At 35.4% G+C, this 14,889-nt stretch overlaps 1 protein-coding gene across 1 annotated transcript in view; it reads right to left on the reverse strand.

Moving 5' to 3' along the window:
* BMAL2 (basic helix-loop-helix ARNT like 2) overlaps window positions 1–14,020 on the reverse strand; it is a 28,816-nt gene extending 14,796 nt beyond the window's left edge. The window contains exons 1-8 of the mRNA XM_010162995.1: window positions 13,871–14,020; window positions 12,455–12,490; window positions 9,273–9,311; window positions 6,455–6,612; window positions 4,258–4,337; window positions 3,412–3,504; window positions 1,323–1,440; window positions 357–500 (exon numbers count right to left, since the gene is read on the reverse strand). Of these exons, the coding sequence (XP_010161297.1) occupies window positions 357–500; window positions 1,323–1,440; window positions 3,412–3,504; window positions 4,258–4,337; window positions 6,455–6,612; window positions 9,273–9,311; window positions 12,455–12,490; window positions 13,871–13,965 (763 nt within the window). The 5' untranslated portion in view covers window positions 13,966–14,020. The remainder of the gene's footprint in view (window positions 1–356; window positions 501–1,322; window positions 1,441–3,411; window positions 3,505–4,257; window positions 4,338–6,454; window positions 6,613–9,272; window positions 9,312–12,454; window positions 12,491–13,870) is intronic.
* Between the last annotated feature and the right edge of the window lie 869 nt (window positions 14,021–14,889).

Genomic DNA, 14,889 nt, shown 5'->3' on the forward strand with positions numbered 1-14,889 from the left:
AGGCCTTATTCACAGTTATCTTCAAGACATATGTTATTTAGTTTCATTCTTCTGATCTGGTCCAGTGCTTTCAAAAATTTCCCTGAGACTTCTAAAATTTGACTACACAGACCAGGTGCTCCTAAACAGCCTCTGTAACTCAGGTTCCTCCCTCCCTCTTTTCCAGGAGTGAACAGGGAGGAGGAAGAGTACAATTAGACTGTTTTTCAAAATGTATCTCCAGTACACATTTACACTTCTCTGCAGTTACTTTGTGAGGTCAGGGATAACTACAAGAGTCAAACTACTGACTCAGAACTTAAATATACCAAGTTTCAAGACGGAAAGCCCCCGCTTCATCTACACTGTTTGAATACCTTTCTTCTTTGGGTTGGGCAAGCACTCCTTTTCTTCTTTAACTGTGGTCCTACTACATTTTATCCGACAGAAGAAGGAACGTCGAGCACCAGAATTCAGTCGAGCTGGTCCAGCTTGAAAATCTGTGTGTACTTGCAAGCCAGCTTACAAAGATTTAGTAAAGTAGTTAAAAAACCAAAATCCAACAATAAAACTTCAGAATACAAGGTCTTTTCTTCATTTTAGCTTCCAGTACATTCTCCTTACTCTTTAGTTGCCTAAATTTTGTCCTTACAATTAAAAAGAAAAAAAGTCTAATAACTTAAATAGGTCAAAGAAAACATGACTGCCACATCGATTCCAAAATTAAAAAGAACTCCCACACTATTTTTAAACCATTCCTGATATTTTGAATGGTATTTTAATAAATATGTTTTATAAACTTTCAACTTCTATTTGGTATAATGAAGAACTGCAACGATGCTTATAAAAGCCAGCTACAAAATAGTGATTAACTGCACGGTACATAACGTTTTCCATATTGGAAATAACTGTAAACAAAACAGGATTTGGTTAAACTAGGATTGACACTTAGCATTTTCAGAGAAGACAGGGATTCTTGATATTGAAGTATTTTATCCCAGTTCGACTACATCAAGTCTTTTGTATTGACAAGACCTATCAAATACAAGAAAAAAAAAGTAGTATGCCTCGTAGGAAGAACGTCAGACCACATCTTGGCAAATGTGTAACAATGTAAATTTCAGTAATTCTTATTATCTAAAATAAATTATTTTCTTGGCTAGCTTCTAAACTGTAAGTGCATTCTAAGCAGCAGATAAGCATTCAAGTATGTTTGATTTATAAAAATTATACCTCAAGTTTGTACATCCATAAACATACAAAGATGTGAATATGTCCTGCATAATAACTAAATTTATTAACAACTCTTTATAAAACTCTGAGCACATTCAAATATGACTTACTTTTCCCATCTATGAGCTTCTCCCTAGGAGAGATATCTGAAGAAGAAAGTTGCTCCTTAACTTTTGCAACGTCTTTTGGATGCAAGTAATCAAACAAACTTTGTCCAATTAAACTGGCCTATTAAAAAAAAAAACAAAAAACAAAACAAACAACACACCAAAATCCAAAAGATGTAAGGGCCACATAGTTTTAGGACAGGACCCCATACATATTCCTTATCTCAGAAAAACAACTTTCTACACCATTAAAAAAAGTCAAATACCACAGTTACTCTAAACATCAATATTTTGATCCACATGAAACTTGACATTGTTTATTTTTATAAAAACAGGGTAGTAAAAACATATGTTACTGCACCTTTGCAAAATACCAGATTTAGTTCAATATTAAAAAAACAGTTCTGTAAAACCAAATGTTTTACTTAATATGATTCCTGATCCTAGCCAAAGAAGGTTATGCACAAAATAACTCCACTCACAGATTATTGGTGGGGGGGGAGGAAGGTAAATAGGAAGAAATATTCACCCTACTTCATGACTGAGCCTTAATTTGGTTGGACAAAACGGCACCACTGAGCCAAGAGCTGCCTGGAAGCAGGGCTCAGCTCACTTCAGCACTCCTTAGCAGGAGATAGTTACAGGAATCTCTCTAGCTGGATCCATTCAACCTGCTGAATTTGCTGATCCAAAGTAACTCATCTGCTGCACTACTGTAGGCAGCACTACCTGCTTTGGAAACGGGAAGGAGTTCTCACAGGAGTGGGCTAGTTTGCATTTTTTGATTGCTTACCTTCACCATAGCAGGTCAAATCAGTGGGTAGAAAGGAGCTGTGTTGACAAGCAGTATTCTAGATTCAAATTCCAACTCATTTTGGACCCACAACACCTTCTATGTGATCACTGCATACATAAAGGGGAGCACTTTTCCAATAGGCCAGAGTCAGATACAGGTTTAATGAAAAGCTTCTAAGAAAGCCAGATAAACATACAGCCTCTTTCCTCTGACCAGTCCCCATCTAACCCTAATGCAAAGGGAAAATGCTGAGTGCCACTGAGAAAGGATAACAGCATCCTTGTCAAAATACATAGGTGTAACAGATTAGGCTGCAGGATGGGATTCATTACCTAGAATAATTCCCAAATAAGATAATAAATTAATGAGTTAAGTAAGCCATGCTCCCTGAACCTCTTTGGCTGGAATAGCAAAGACCTTATAGGTCTGGAAATATGTATGTCTGATACGAGCGACTCCAAAAGGTACTTTTTAATCCTTGAGTAAATTCAGTGTAGAAGTTTTGGGGGAAAAAAAATTTAAAAATCTGCTGTATGCTTGTTCCTATAAGATGATTCATTTAACTTTAATTTAAAAAGATAATTTGGGGGGTTTTTTTGTTTTGTTTTTTTAATTTCTATAAAACAGAGTCCAGATTGGTTACCCTTCCAATTTGAAGAAAATGGACACAGTAAAAATGGTTTCAAAGTTAGAGAAGCAGACAGATGGAAGCACTAACTGTTTTAGCCTCTGTTTTTGGAACAGAAGTCATAGATACATAAACAAGTTATCATGACTTGATTATTTGTGGTAATTTTGTTAAATGTCAACTAATGGAAGTTACTTACATTTTTCCTGGTTCTCTTATTCTTCAGGCTAAGCTAACTCACACTGTATCAGTTGATTCAAGTTAAGAGTATATACACAGACAGTTGCTGTGGATGAGGTGCTATGTAGTACATCTGAGCATAAAGGCATTATCGAGGAAAGCTTTAATTAACTTCCACTGCTGAACCACCAATTTTCCGTAGCCTATAAAACCCCTCAAAAATCACTTCACCATTTAAAAGAAAATCTCTTGGAGATAGAAATTAGGACATCTTTAAATTATCCCTTCTTCTCAGATTAGCAGTTTTCTTAAGGATGATCAATTGAAATCTGGTGCTATTACGGAGGTCAGGAACACTGACTGCACTTGCCAACATTTCATTCCAGGATATTCAGCCTGACTCTGATGAAAGTTAAATCAAAGAAATTCCAAGAAATTATACACAAGGACTGTTTTTAAAGTAAACCAAGAAACTCAGTTATAACCACCTGATCATAATTAAGTATTTTGCAAACTGATTCTGAGACAAACAGAATTTTTCCTCTGTTGCATCCAACCACAAATAGGAATCCATCTGCAGCCTGAAAATACAAAGACACTGTCTTTAATAAAATATACAATAAATATTGATAACTACAAGGAAGCACACTTTTGAAGCTGATTTTTTAAATGTAGTTATTAATCACATCAAAAAGCAATTAAAATTGCAAAGACCAAATCACACCTTCAACTACAGACAGCTGAAGTTTCTTAAACACAGCTCTGGGAAAAAATGCAGCCAGCTGCAAAACGGCATAACTTGGGAGTCACCTTACAAATCTTGGCAAAGTGAGTTACTGCAGTAAAGGAAAAATAAAATAGTTGCAAATGAGAAAGGGTAAAGGGGTGTGGGTATATAACAAAGTGCAAAACCAAGAAAAAGTATTTTATTTCAGGGATTGTTTCTGCATCTTCTTCAAAGTACATCTTTCAAAATTAAATGAAAGAGAGTAAACAATAGCAAGTATATTTATATGTAATTAAAAGCATTCTCTATACTTGAATGCAGACTTCAATATCAATATTAAAAGAAATATGTATTAAATATGTTGAATATATACAGATTTATTATCCCTTCAAAGGCTGCTGTCTGCCATGCTTACAAACCATTTTCTGTACCTCCTTATGAAAAGGCCTGTTTAGCGTACGGTATTGATAAACCAGCACTTATCAAGTACATCAAAGCACTTGCTCAAAGAAAAAGATGTGAAAAAAACCACTCTCCAACTAAAAACTCAAGTTAATGGCAAGCTTTAATAAGGACATAATTTAACTAAGAGCTTCCTTCCACTTACCCTAAGGATTAGCTGTCGGAGCTCATCATCCTTTAAAAATGAAGGTTTGTAACGGACTTCTGTATAGGAGCTAGTGGAACCTGTAAAATAGATTATTTGTAGACATAATATCAAAAGTTAGATTTTAAATTTACTTTTAACAAAGATATACTTGTTTTGTACTTTAGAAATTTTCTTTGCAACCACAGAAATTCTAAAAAATTTTTAAAATTCTAAAAATATTAAAAATAAAACTCAAACATATGCTACTAATGAATATGGACACATAACCATTTTTTTTATTACCCCTTATTTAGAATAAAACAAGGAAACTTCTGTTCAGATGTCTTTAATGTACTGCTAGAGAAATGGTAATATGAGAACTTAATTTTCTAGAAACATTTCAAAGGCCTTTTTCAGAATCCTTAACACCTGCTGAATCTGAATAATTCCAATGTTATCAATAGGCCTTTGGCACGAATAATGCTTCATTAGTACTATATAGGCAAAAATGCAAAAACCACTCTATTGTAGTTAAATTGAATGTCTGACTAAATGTCATGAGACTGGCTCACTACATTTCCTGTTCCAGCACCCGTGGCAAGTACTCTAAAATAATTTTAGCCATTACAAGCATTTCCACAACTTTTTCTAGATATTTTGAGGTAAATAGCAATTGAACTTTCCAGCAAATTTCAACACTCACTATAATTCCAGATAGTATCTCATATTTTCTTAAAGCATTTGTTTTGAAGATATAATAATTGTGCTGGATGGAGTCCAGTTTTTATATGCTATTGTTAAAATACAAATGTTTGAGCTGAAGATTTCTTGTAGATGCTTGTTTAAACTGCACGTGCAACTACTGCCCTACTACTTTGTCACATTATTTCTTTACATAAAATTCTCAGCCTGCTTGGACCAAGAGGCCTCTAGAAATCCCTTCCAACCTAAATTATTCTGTGATTCTATTACTGTCAAGTTAGTAGCATAATTCGTTTCCTACGCTCCTTTGACTTAAGCCTAACGGGGTTCTTACTAAGATATGTTTATTCATAATCACTTTTTTGGCAATGCAGATAGTCTTTAGTCTTTGCTTACTGTTGACCAAATTATTATTCCAAAACAATGCTGCCCAAAAAAATAGGAAATCTTGCATGCTGCTGTTAGACCATACAATATGCAACTTGTATTTGGATATAATTTTTTTAAGGTACGAAAAAAAAATCCTGCAGCCTAGCAACAGCAAGAGGAGAGGAAAGAATATATCCTGGTATGGTCTCAAAACTAAACCATTCACTAAGATCCGTGATTAACTTTGCCAGCTGACTGAGGATATAAACTTTTGATAACTTTTTCTTGGTACTTTCAACCATTTCATGGTGTTTAAGACTCTAATGTAATCAAAGTCATCAACTATTCTGTTAAAGTATGTTTTGTCTTGCAACATTCCTTTTGACTAGTCTTCTTGCAGGCAAAAAAATAAGTTTGAAAGATTATTATGTCCAAATGTAATTTTTTTTGTTTAGCTTTATGCAACTAGTTTTGGTTTTATGCAGTTAGACTGTAAAAGACTTAACCTATCACTGAAGTGAGTTCTCTGTGCTCCCTACCAGTGCAACTACCTACCTCAGTTTCCTTAGGTAAGCATTTTTTTAATGTTTTTTTTCCCATGACCTTGTAAATTTCAGTCAACAGATAAATATGAAATTCTAATACAGAGGCAGGGGGTTGATGCAATCACAAATGTGGAAATAACAAACAAGAGTATGAAGACCATTGGTTTCTCCATTAGCAGTACAGCAGGCATCAGTACACCTCCACAGATACGACTGTTACAGAGGTATGATGGAAAGCGGAAAGATCACAGAACACATGTTTAGTTTGGGAGCTGGAAAATAAAGAAAGACAGACTTGCTTGATTGCTGTAATTTTTAAAAAGAATCAAGGAGTAGTGACTTGATTGCAAGGCATACTCTTAGCAGACAGAAAATATCAGACACTGAAGGGTGGCTTCTTTTCTGCTATACTAAGCAAAAAGAAGAAATGAAGTTCCAGAAGCTACAAACATGTAAATTTAAAAGAAGAACAGACTCACCACTTAATTCAGCAAGGAAACATAAAATAAATGACCTCTGATTTATTTAACATCAACCATGATACACAGTATAACTCCCGATAGAACAAGGACTTTCAGGATTAGCTTCCTAAAACCCACCTTTTAAAGATTTTAAGTGCTGCACAGCCATCCGTAACACAGTAAGCTTGTCTAGCTTTCGTGCCATGGGATTGCACTGAGGTATCATAGAAGACAATTCCTCTATCAAATTATTCATTTTGTCCCTTCTTCGTTTCTCTGTTTGACTGTGAGCCTCTCTAAGAAGAAAAATTATTTTAAGAAAGATGTAGAATACATTATTTCCCCATAATATTAATCAATTCCGTTTTGGGAATGGAACGTATCACAAGAAGTACTACTGCACTGAAATGGCTTTTTATACACTACTTGCATTTGACAATTGAATTGGATCCACTTGAACAAAACAGAAATGGTCACAACAATGATGTGAAATATTGAGGGGAACAAATATCTTAAGCAACAACTTGATTATATGTGGTAGGAACAAAAAGCTATGAAGACATATAGAACTTAAATTCTTCTTGTAACCCTTGATGTCCAAGTGAATATCTTGACATTTTACTGTGTATCAGAGAACTTTTGATGTCATTAGTAATCACTGGAAGACTTTTCTGCTCCCTGGCACTACCTCTACCTTGCCTGTGTAACTAAGATGGGGTATTCATTCTGCTATTAAAACAAACAAACAACCCCCCCCCAAAACAATTTAAAAAATGCTCTAAGCACTTGCTAAAGCATCTCTGAACTGTTTTATGCAAACTCACAACAATCTGAGCTAAGCCATTTCTTTTTGTTATCTTATTACCTTAAAAATTACTCAGACTGAAGACAGACACAAACACAAGCATTTATTCATAGCACAGCACAAGCAACAGACAACACATTTATATGTCCTCATACAAGAAGTAGTGGAAACTGAAAGAAAAAGCTATGCCTCATCAAATTTCACCAGAGGTATTTCAGAAAGCTTTCCCCTTCATTCACTGAATGGTGGTAGAAAGGGTTCCAGCCTCTGTGCATATCTTGTGTCTCAGGTTTCATCTCTTGGCAAGCCTCTGTCCAAGAACTCAATCACAGAAAGACAGCTTCTCTTCTCGGACAGTTTTCATCAGAAAACCCTTTCTAAGGCACATGACAGTGCACATCACAAACACATTTATATCCCAGGTCACTTTCTCTTTAATTATTTCTAGTGGGGTATGTTAGCTTTTCTAGCTGATCTTGTCACCTCTAACATCCTCTATCAGATTAAGAAAAGTTTAATTCACTCTATTCCCTCCTTACCCAGAAGACAAGCTAGCCACTCAATTAAAATGAAGATTTTTTTTCCTTTCTGATTGAGACCAGACACAGTGGTAGTTAACCAAACTGAGGGACAACATGTTTTGGTTAACTGATCTCCAAAACTCTTCCTCTTAGGCGTACTGTAACAGAAAGCATTAAAGGTAATAAAGTTAACTACATCTAGCCTGTTCAGAAAGAACAAACTACTGTTTTAAAGACTTAGTCTTCTATTTTTTAAATTATTTCCCCCCCAAAATAAATCCTCCCTCCACACAAATAATTCTGGGTCATTCATCCAAGCAATTAGCTTTTTTCTCTCTAAAGCCTTTTTTATCAGTTATTTTCAACTCTACATGTTCACCCAACTTTTCCTTCATGTCAGGTAGGAACAGTCAAGTAATACATTGTACATGCTCCCTGAGCTGTGAACCTCGGGAAGATAGATACAAGAGAACAATCTTCCACATCTTTAAGAGTCAACAAGAAATTATAGAAACCTGAATAAGCGGATGCAGAAATTTAGGTGATGACTGGATGATTCAAAAAGCCTGCTGTCACATTCCCCAGTTACAAAGGGGAAAGGAGAAAAGCCAGTTCTCCAATAAGCTTGTGAAAAGAAACACTGGAGGGAGATAACTGTCAAGCAAACCTTCAAAGTGTCTTCTAATAATTTTTTTTTTCCTCCAACTAATGAACCAAAACTTAAGGAAAAAAAAAAATTAACAATAAAACATGAAAGTTATTAAAGCAATGCACTAAAAAGAATCTCGTATAGTGATATGGGATAATCAGTAAAGAAAAATGAATTCTGGAGTTAAAAAACCTGTACATATATTTTGGAACACTTTCCAAAAATTTCCACTTAATTTAAATTACAAGAACACTTCATAGTTATTAGTTAGCATACTGTATAAATAATGCTTTTGACAGCAGAGTGAATTATGAATTTCTGTTTCGACATCTCTGCTCACACAACAAATTAAAGACACTTATTTTAAAAACAAATTTATAAAATATAATAAGAGTAGCTTGTCCATAGTTTGAAGGATTTGTTTGGATGAATTGTGACTGCATTAACTCACACAGCATTTCAAATCTTACAAGTGCTTTATGTAAATTTACATTTGGATTCAGATAAGATGTGAACTCAAAGTGCAATGGCAAACCTCGAACCCTCTACAAAAACTTGTTTCAGAACAATAATTATTTGTCATGCTTTAGCTGAATGCATTTATCTATGGGGTAAGTTTTAAATACCTCCAAGTCTAGACAAATATAGAAAAAAACAATTCTCAAATTCATACAGACTGGGGATCAGTTCCTCCCTTTATACACAACTTGAGTGTATTGCATTTAATTCTCACCTTGAAGATTTTAACCTCAGGTTTTTGCTAAACCACCTGAGATATTCTGCAACACAACTTCCATTAAAATTAGTAGAAAATAAAATCCTCAAGGAGGTTCTAAAAATTACTATACATTTAGGGGGGGAAAGTAAAAGTTTACTGTTAAATATCGGACATTTTTAATGAATGTTACCCCCAAACTCATATGTTACTATTGTGAACCCTAGTATTTACTAGTAAAATGCACTTTTATTGTAAATTAGTACCTGAAATCTTTTATTTTAACATGTTCTTCATCTTCACTCCTAGAGAAAACAAGATACAGTTTCACATTACATATTTAATACTATGCACTTCTTTCCTCCCATGAATTCAAGAAGATATAGAAACTGCTACAAATTTACTATGGCTATAATAAAAGCAAACCCACAAAAATTCCTAATACAAACTAAAGACTAAAGCATAATTTCCAATATTCATAGTTATGTGAACATATTACAGGGATATTTCATAATTATGTAGCTATTTCTACCCTGGAGACAACAAAATTAATGGAACATTCAAATAACTTAAGTCCAGGCTTGATTTTTTTTTTTTAAATTTAAAAATTTACAAGAGACATCATCTATTCATGTTTTTATTTCCAAAATCTTATTGTCAAAAGATGAACAAAGCAACCCTAGCTTAGAGTGGACCTAAAATACACTTTAATTGCTCATTAAATGAAAAAGTAAAAATTAAGTATTTTCCTGTACCATACAGCAAGGACTGGCAAGTCTATGTAATCAAATCGTAAATGAAAGACCATTTTGGTGCCTGTATCACAACAACTACTTGGCAGCAGGAAAATATAAAGGATGATTCGAATAAGGGCAATGATCTCTTTGTTGTCTCTAAGATCACTGTGTTTTTTACCACCATCTATTAAGAATTTCAGAACGTGGCCTAATAGGTATCTTGTCAATTCAGCATGAGTGATTTGGTACTTGCAGAGAGGCAGTTCCCACACAAATACTGGCTACTCTTTAACAGAAAAAGAATACAATTTAAAAAAAAAAATCTGTCTATAGCAGTTCCTTGTTGATGTTTTTTTCTTAACTTCAGCAGTGGAAACATCTCAGACACTACTCTAATCTCCATTCCAGAGGAGAGATCTGCTAGCCCATGACCATTTTAGAAGAGGCACATGTTGTAGCAGAAGGATTGTAAGGAGACAGGCCAATCAGTCAGCAGCTGTTTCCTATGAGGAAATGGAAGTAGAAAGACAGTTGGAGATTACAGCCTTAGGAAAGACCCCAAAAGCAACCTCCACCTGTAACTAAGCACTGACTCCAGCGAGGATCCAGCAGCCAGAGCCAAATTAACACACAATTCAGAGATTCATCTCTTCAACCTGGGATTCCACTGGAACCCAGGAATCCTCTAGACAATCTGATAAACCCAAACACAGGAGTAAGTTGGGTTCATAAGACCCTAAGACTTTTCTTAAATGAAACTGTTTCAGATTCAGACAAGTTAGCAATAACTAATACTTTTCTTTCAAAGAATCTTTTTACCAGAAATGTGCATATACTATGAACTCCAACAGAAGTTACATTGTCTGACCATAAAAGACGTAAGGGGGAGCCAGACCAACTGCAATGCAGCATGTGGCCTGTCAACCAACTCTCCTTCTCCCTCAGGAGCTCCCCTTGGGGAAGAAACTAGAACAAATATGCTGCTCAGGCCATCAGTCACAGCCTTCAATGGATTTATATAGCCTCTGTCCCAACAGCTGTGTTGTTACTGATATAAATAGCTAGATGAAAACTACCTTGACTACATGAACATAGGGTGAAATACTACCTCATGGCTATAACGTAGGTATACTTAACTGGTACTAGAAAGAAGAGAATCAGGAAAAAAAATAAAGAATACCACCTTTTCCTCTATTCTCTCAATTGATTTATTCAACATACTTTCCCAGTTCTTCTAAAATGGAAGCAGAGGTTTTAAAAGACAGTAGTATTTTTATTCACACTTTTCCATCATGAGCACCAGGGAAAAAACCCAAAGAAACAAACAATTTTTCCCCAAAGAAAGACTTGTATACTACCCAATAAGCCCCATATACCAAACACTGACTACCCTGCAGAAGGGGAGCTGGAGATGCTGGCTGACAGCAGGCTCAATGTGAGTCAGCAGTGTGCCCTGGCAGCCAAGAGGGCAAACCTCATCCTGGGGTGCAACAAACACAGCACAACCATCCGGTCAAAAGAGAGGATTATCCCGCTATGTTCAGCGTTGGTGAGGCCTCACCTTGAGTAACTGTGTGCAGTTCTGGGCCCCACAATTTAAAAAGGATGTGAATGTCCTTGAATATGTCCAGAGGACCACAAGAAAGCTGGTGAAAGGGTGGGAAGGAATGTCCTATGAGGAGCAGCTAAAGACTCTGGGCTTTTCTAGTTTGGAGAAAAGGAGGCTGAGGGGCAACCTCATGGCTCCCTGCAGCTTCCTGAGGAGGGGAAGTGGAGAGGGATGTGCTGAGCTCTTCTTCCTGGTATCCAGTGATAGGCCACATGGAGGTTTAGATGCACTAGGGAAAGTTTAGATTGAACATTAGGAAGCATTTCTTTACTGAGTGGTCAAACACTGGAACACGCTTCCTGGAGACGTGGTCAAGCCCCAAGTCTGTCTGTGTTTAAGAGGCATTTGGACAATGCCCTTAACAATATGCTTTAACCTTTGGTTAGCCCCAGAGTGGTCAAGCAGTTGTACTAGATGATCATTGCAGGTCCCTTCCAACTGAAATAAATAATCTATTCTATTTTACAAAAAAAAAGAATACTGCACAGCTACATATAAACAAATGTATGTTTATATGTACATTTTATAAGTAAGGTATCCAGGTACAATGTACTTTGTTGTACATTACATCAAAGTAATCATGTAATTAATAACTATCTCATAACATATATAAACAAAAGGTTTACTTATGCTGCACAGCCAATCTTAACTCTGGTTTGTCACCTTGTAATAGCATTATTTTAACACAGTTGTGGTAGTCCTATTTTAAAAAAAGCACTTGACAAAGTTGAAACAAACAAACAAAAAATGTTTACATGCACCAATCCTAGAAGAGTACCAGACCTTTTCTTCACCTCCCTAGTCTTCTTTAAATGTTACCTTTTATTCATTCCCATTCTTACCTTAACTTCAATACTAACAAGTCTGGTAAAGTTACAAGCAAGTCAGACTGCCTTCTTAGAAAGAAATAGCAGAAAACATTAACATTGGATAGATCTATCCATCCTGTTAATTAGCTATATGTTTACCACCTTGTGCTGTACAAAGACCTGCCCTTAGACAAAGCATTCCTTCAGGCAAACCACACAGCTTATCTAGTCAGACAGAAAATATGACATGTTTATAGCACTGAAAACAGAAATGGATTAATTTATAAAAGTACCTTTTCTGAGGATCACCATCAACTTCAACTGTATCCCTGTAGAAACAGGTAATAAAGTGAGCAAAATGTAGTTTCAAGCACAAAAAGATGACTTGATATACCCAATGAAAAAAAGTAACAGAAAAAATTTAGTGGAAACCCCAACTGATTAGTTATTTTCAGCAAGAACATTAGTTTTTAGAAACTAATTTACTAGTTCATACAAAGCAATACTTTTTCAATTATTATGTCAACTTGGTCATGAATTTTTTTAATGACAGAAGTTTAATGAAATCAGAGACAGATGCAAACTTCAGGGAAACGCTATTGATGAATCAGCACTTTTACTGAACAGGTAAAAATCAACAAGTGCTACTGAAAAAGAATGGAGACTTTTTTTCAGAAACGAATGTATTTCTGAAGTTTTCAGTGATCTACAAGATACACTTGAATCTCCAAGCTGATAATAATAGCAACATTCACAGTACAGCTACATTCTGTACATCAATGGACTAAATATGGAAGAAGCAATGATTAAAAAGAATTGCTTTAATAATCATAAATAGATGTACATTTCCTATCTCCCCTTCTTTTTTAGATGTGGATTTTCCACACCAGTTTGGAGATACTTGTAATGCACTAGATCTGCGGGCTGACTTGTGTCCCTTACTTCTGTTTGATTAATACAGCTTTGAATAGATCACTTTTATTTTTATAAATATTTTTCTATGTAAATTATTATTTGGTTATCTGGCATCTGTTTGGCAGTTATAAATCAGGAGAAACCAGTCAACTGTAGCATCTCAGTAGTCAAGTATGACCCACTTAAAAAGACTGAATACTACTGTAGGACGGTCCTCATTTTTAGGTCACAGGTCTGTCTGAACCTTTAAGTCAATGTCTGCCCTGGTCACTGAAGAAGCAGTTCTGATTCTGCAGCTCTAGATCAAAGAGCTTAACTAGTAATCTCGTTTCATGCTTTAAGGTGATATTCTAGTGTGCACTTGTGAGTCTTCCAGTAACTTAATAACAGTTTGCTGTGAGGAGAACTTGTTTTTACTAGCAGGTAAAGAAGGAAAAGGAGAAAAAAAAAAAAAAAAAAAAGGAGACACATTATCCAGACACTTCAGGCCAGGAAATGGCATTACAGAATCCTACATATATACCTTAGATTTAAGGATTATTTTTTCTATTTTTAATAATTCAAGACTGTCAAACAATGCATTTGGAAGAAATGGGAATAAATAATGGAAATAAATAATGGAAATAAATAATGGAAATGGAAATAAATAATGGAAATAAATAATGGAAATAAATAATGGAAATAAATAATGGAAATAAATAATGGAAATAGGATTAGACAGTTCCCATGTTGCAGAAATAAAAGACTGATGTCTCAGTTTTATGTTGAGACATATACAGAATCGATTTACTTACTGGTTATCAGAATCACTTCCTTTGCGCTTCCTTGGAACCTCAGCCACAGAAGCATTGAAAGAAGTGGTGGCAGCAGGTTTAGTTATGGGATTCATGAGGCTGGGGACTCCAGAAGCAATGCACGGGTTTCCATCTACTGATAAATTATCTGTGAACGAGAAAAAAAAGCTCAGTCGCCAGGAAGAGCTATAGCATCACATATCTGTTCTGATTTTCATTTAAAAAAACCCAGTTGTCCATGGGTGGCTTCTATGCCTCTGACACAAAACACATCAAGGTTGCACTGCCACAACCTAAGTACAGAAGACAACACAGTCTTCCCACAATCCTGTAATAATCTCACCAATCTAATCAACACACCAATGCAATACAAAATACATCTGTTCTCCTCCTTACAGTCTTAGCAGACTACACTTAAATCCCCCAGCACCTCAAACATCCTACTGCAAAATCACAGGGTGTGGCACTAGTTAGCTGATCAAAACACTGCAACTAACAGTAAATGAAACTTTAAAAATATATAGTGAACCATGTTTTTTTTTAACAAGCTGCACATCCAAAAAATGAAAGTTAGCTATAACTATGTTTCTAACATAAAATCTAGAACATCAATCATGTAAGCTGGAAGAGTCGTGAAAGCTTGTCAATTTCTACTTCAAAGTTCCCTTCACAACTCTCCTCTCAAGGAAAATCACTTTATTTCTAGGGACAGAAGAGAAGTCACAAGCCAAAATAATCCTAGTGCCCTACTGGGAAAGGAAAACAGTCTCTAACCATTATCAAACGTTTTTAATCCTGTCAATGCAAAGCTATCACAAAAAAATCACCCAGCAGATTTTTAAGTAAAGAATTAGAATTAACTCTGTTTCAGCAAGCATAGAAACTCCTTTAGCCTTCATGTGCTAGTAAGGAAAGTATCCTATGTGATACAACTGGAAACAATAAAGAATTAAGTCCATGAAGGGACAGATGAGGGATTGAGAAAGGTCATTTAAGGAAGTTAGCATCTCCTGCTATTA

Source organism: Antrostomus carolinensis, unplaced genomic scaffold (assembly GCF_000700745.2).
Source record: "Antrostomus carolinensis isolate BGI_N321 unplaced genomic scaffold, ASM70074v2 scaffold6772, whole genome shotgun sequence".
Lineage (NCBI taxonomy): Eukaryota > Metazoa > Chordata > Aves > Caprimulgiformes > Caprimulgidae > Antrostomus > Antrostomus carolinensis.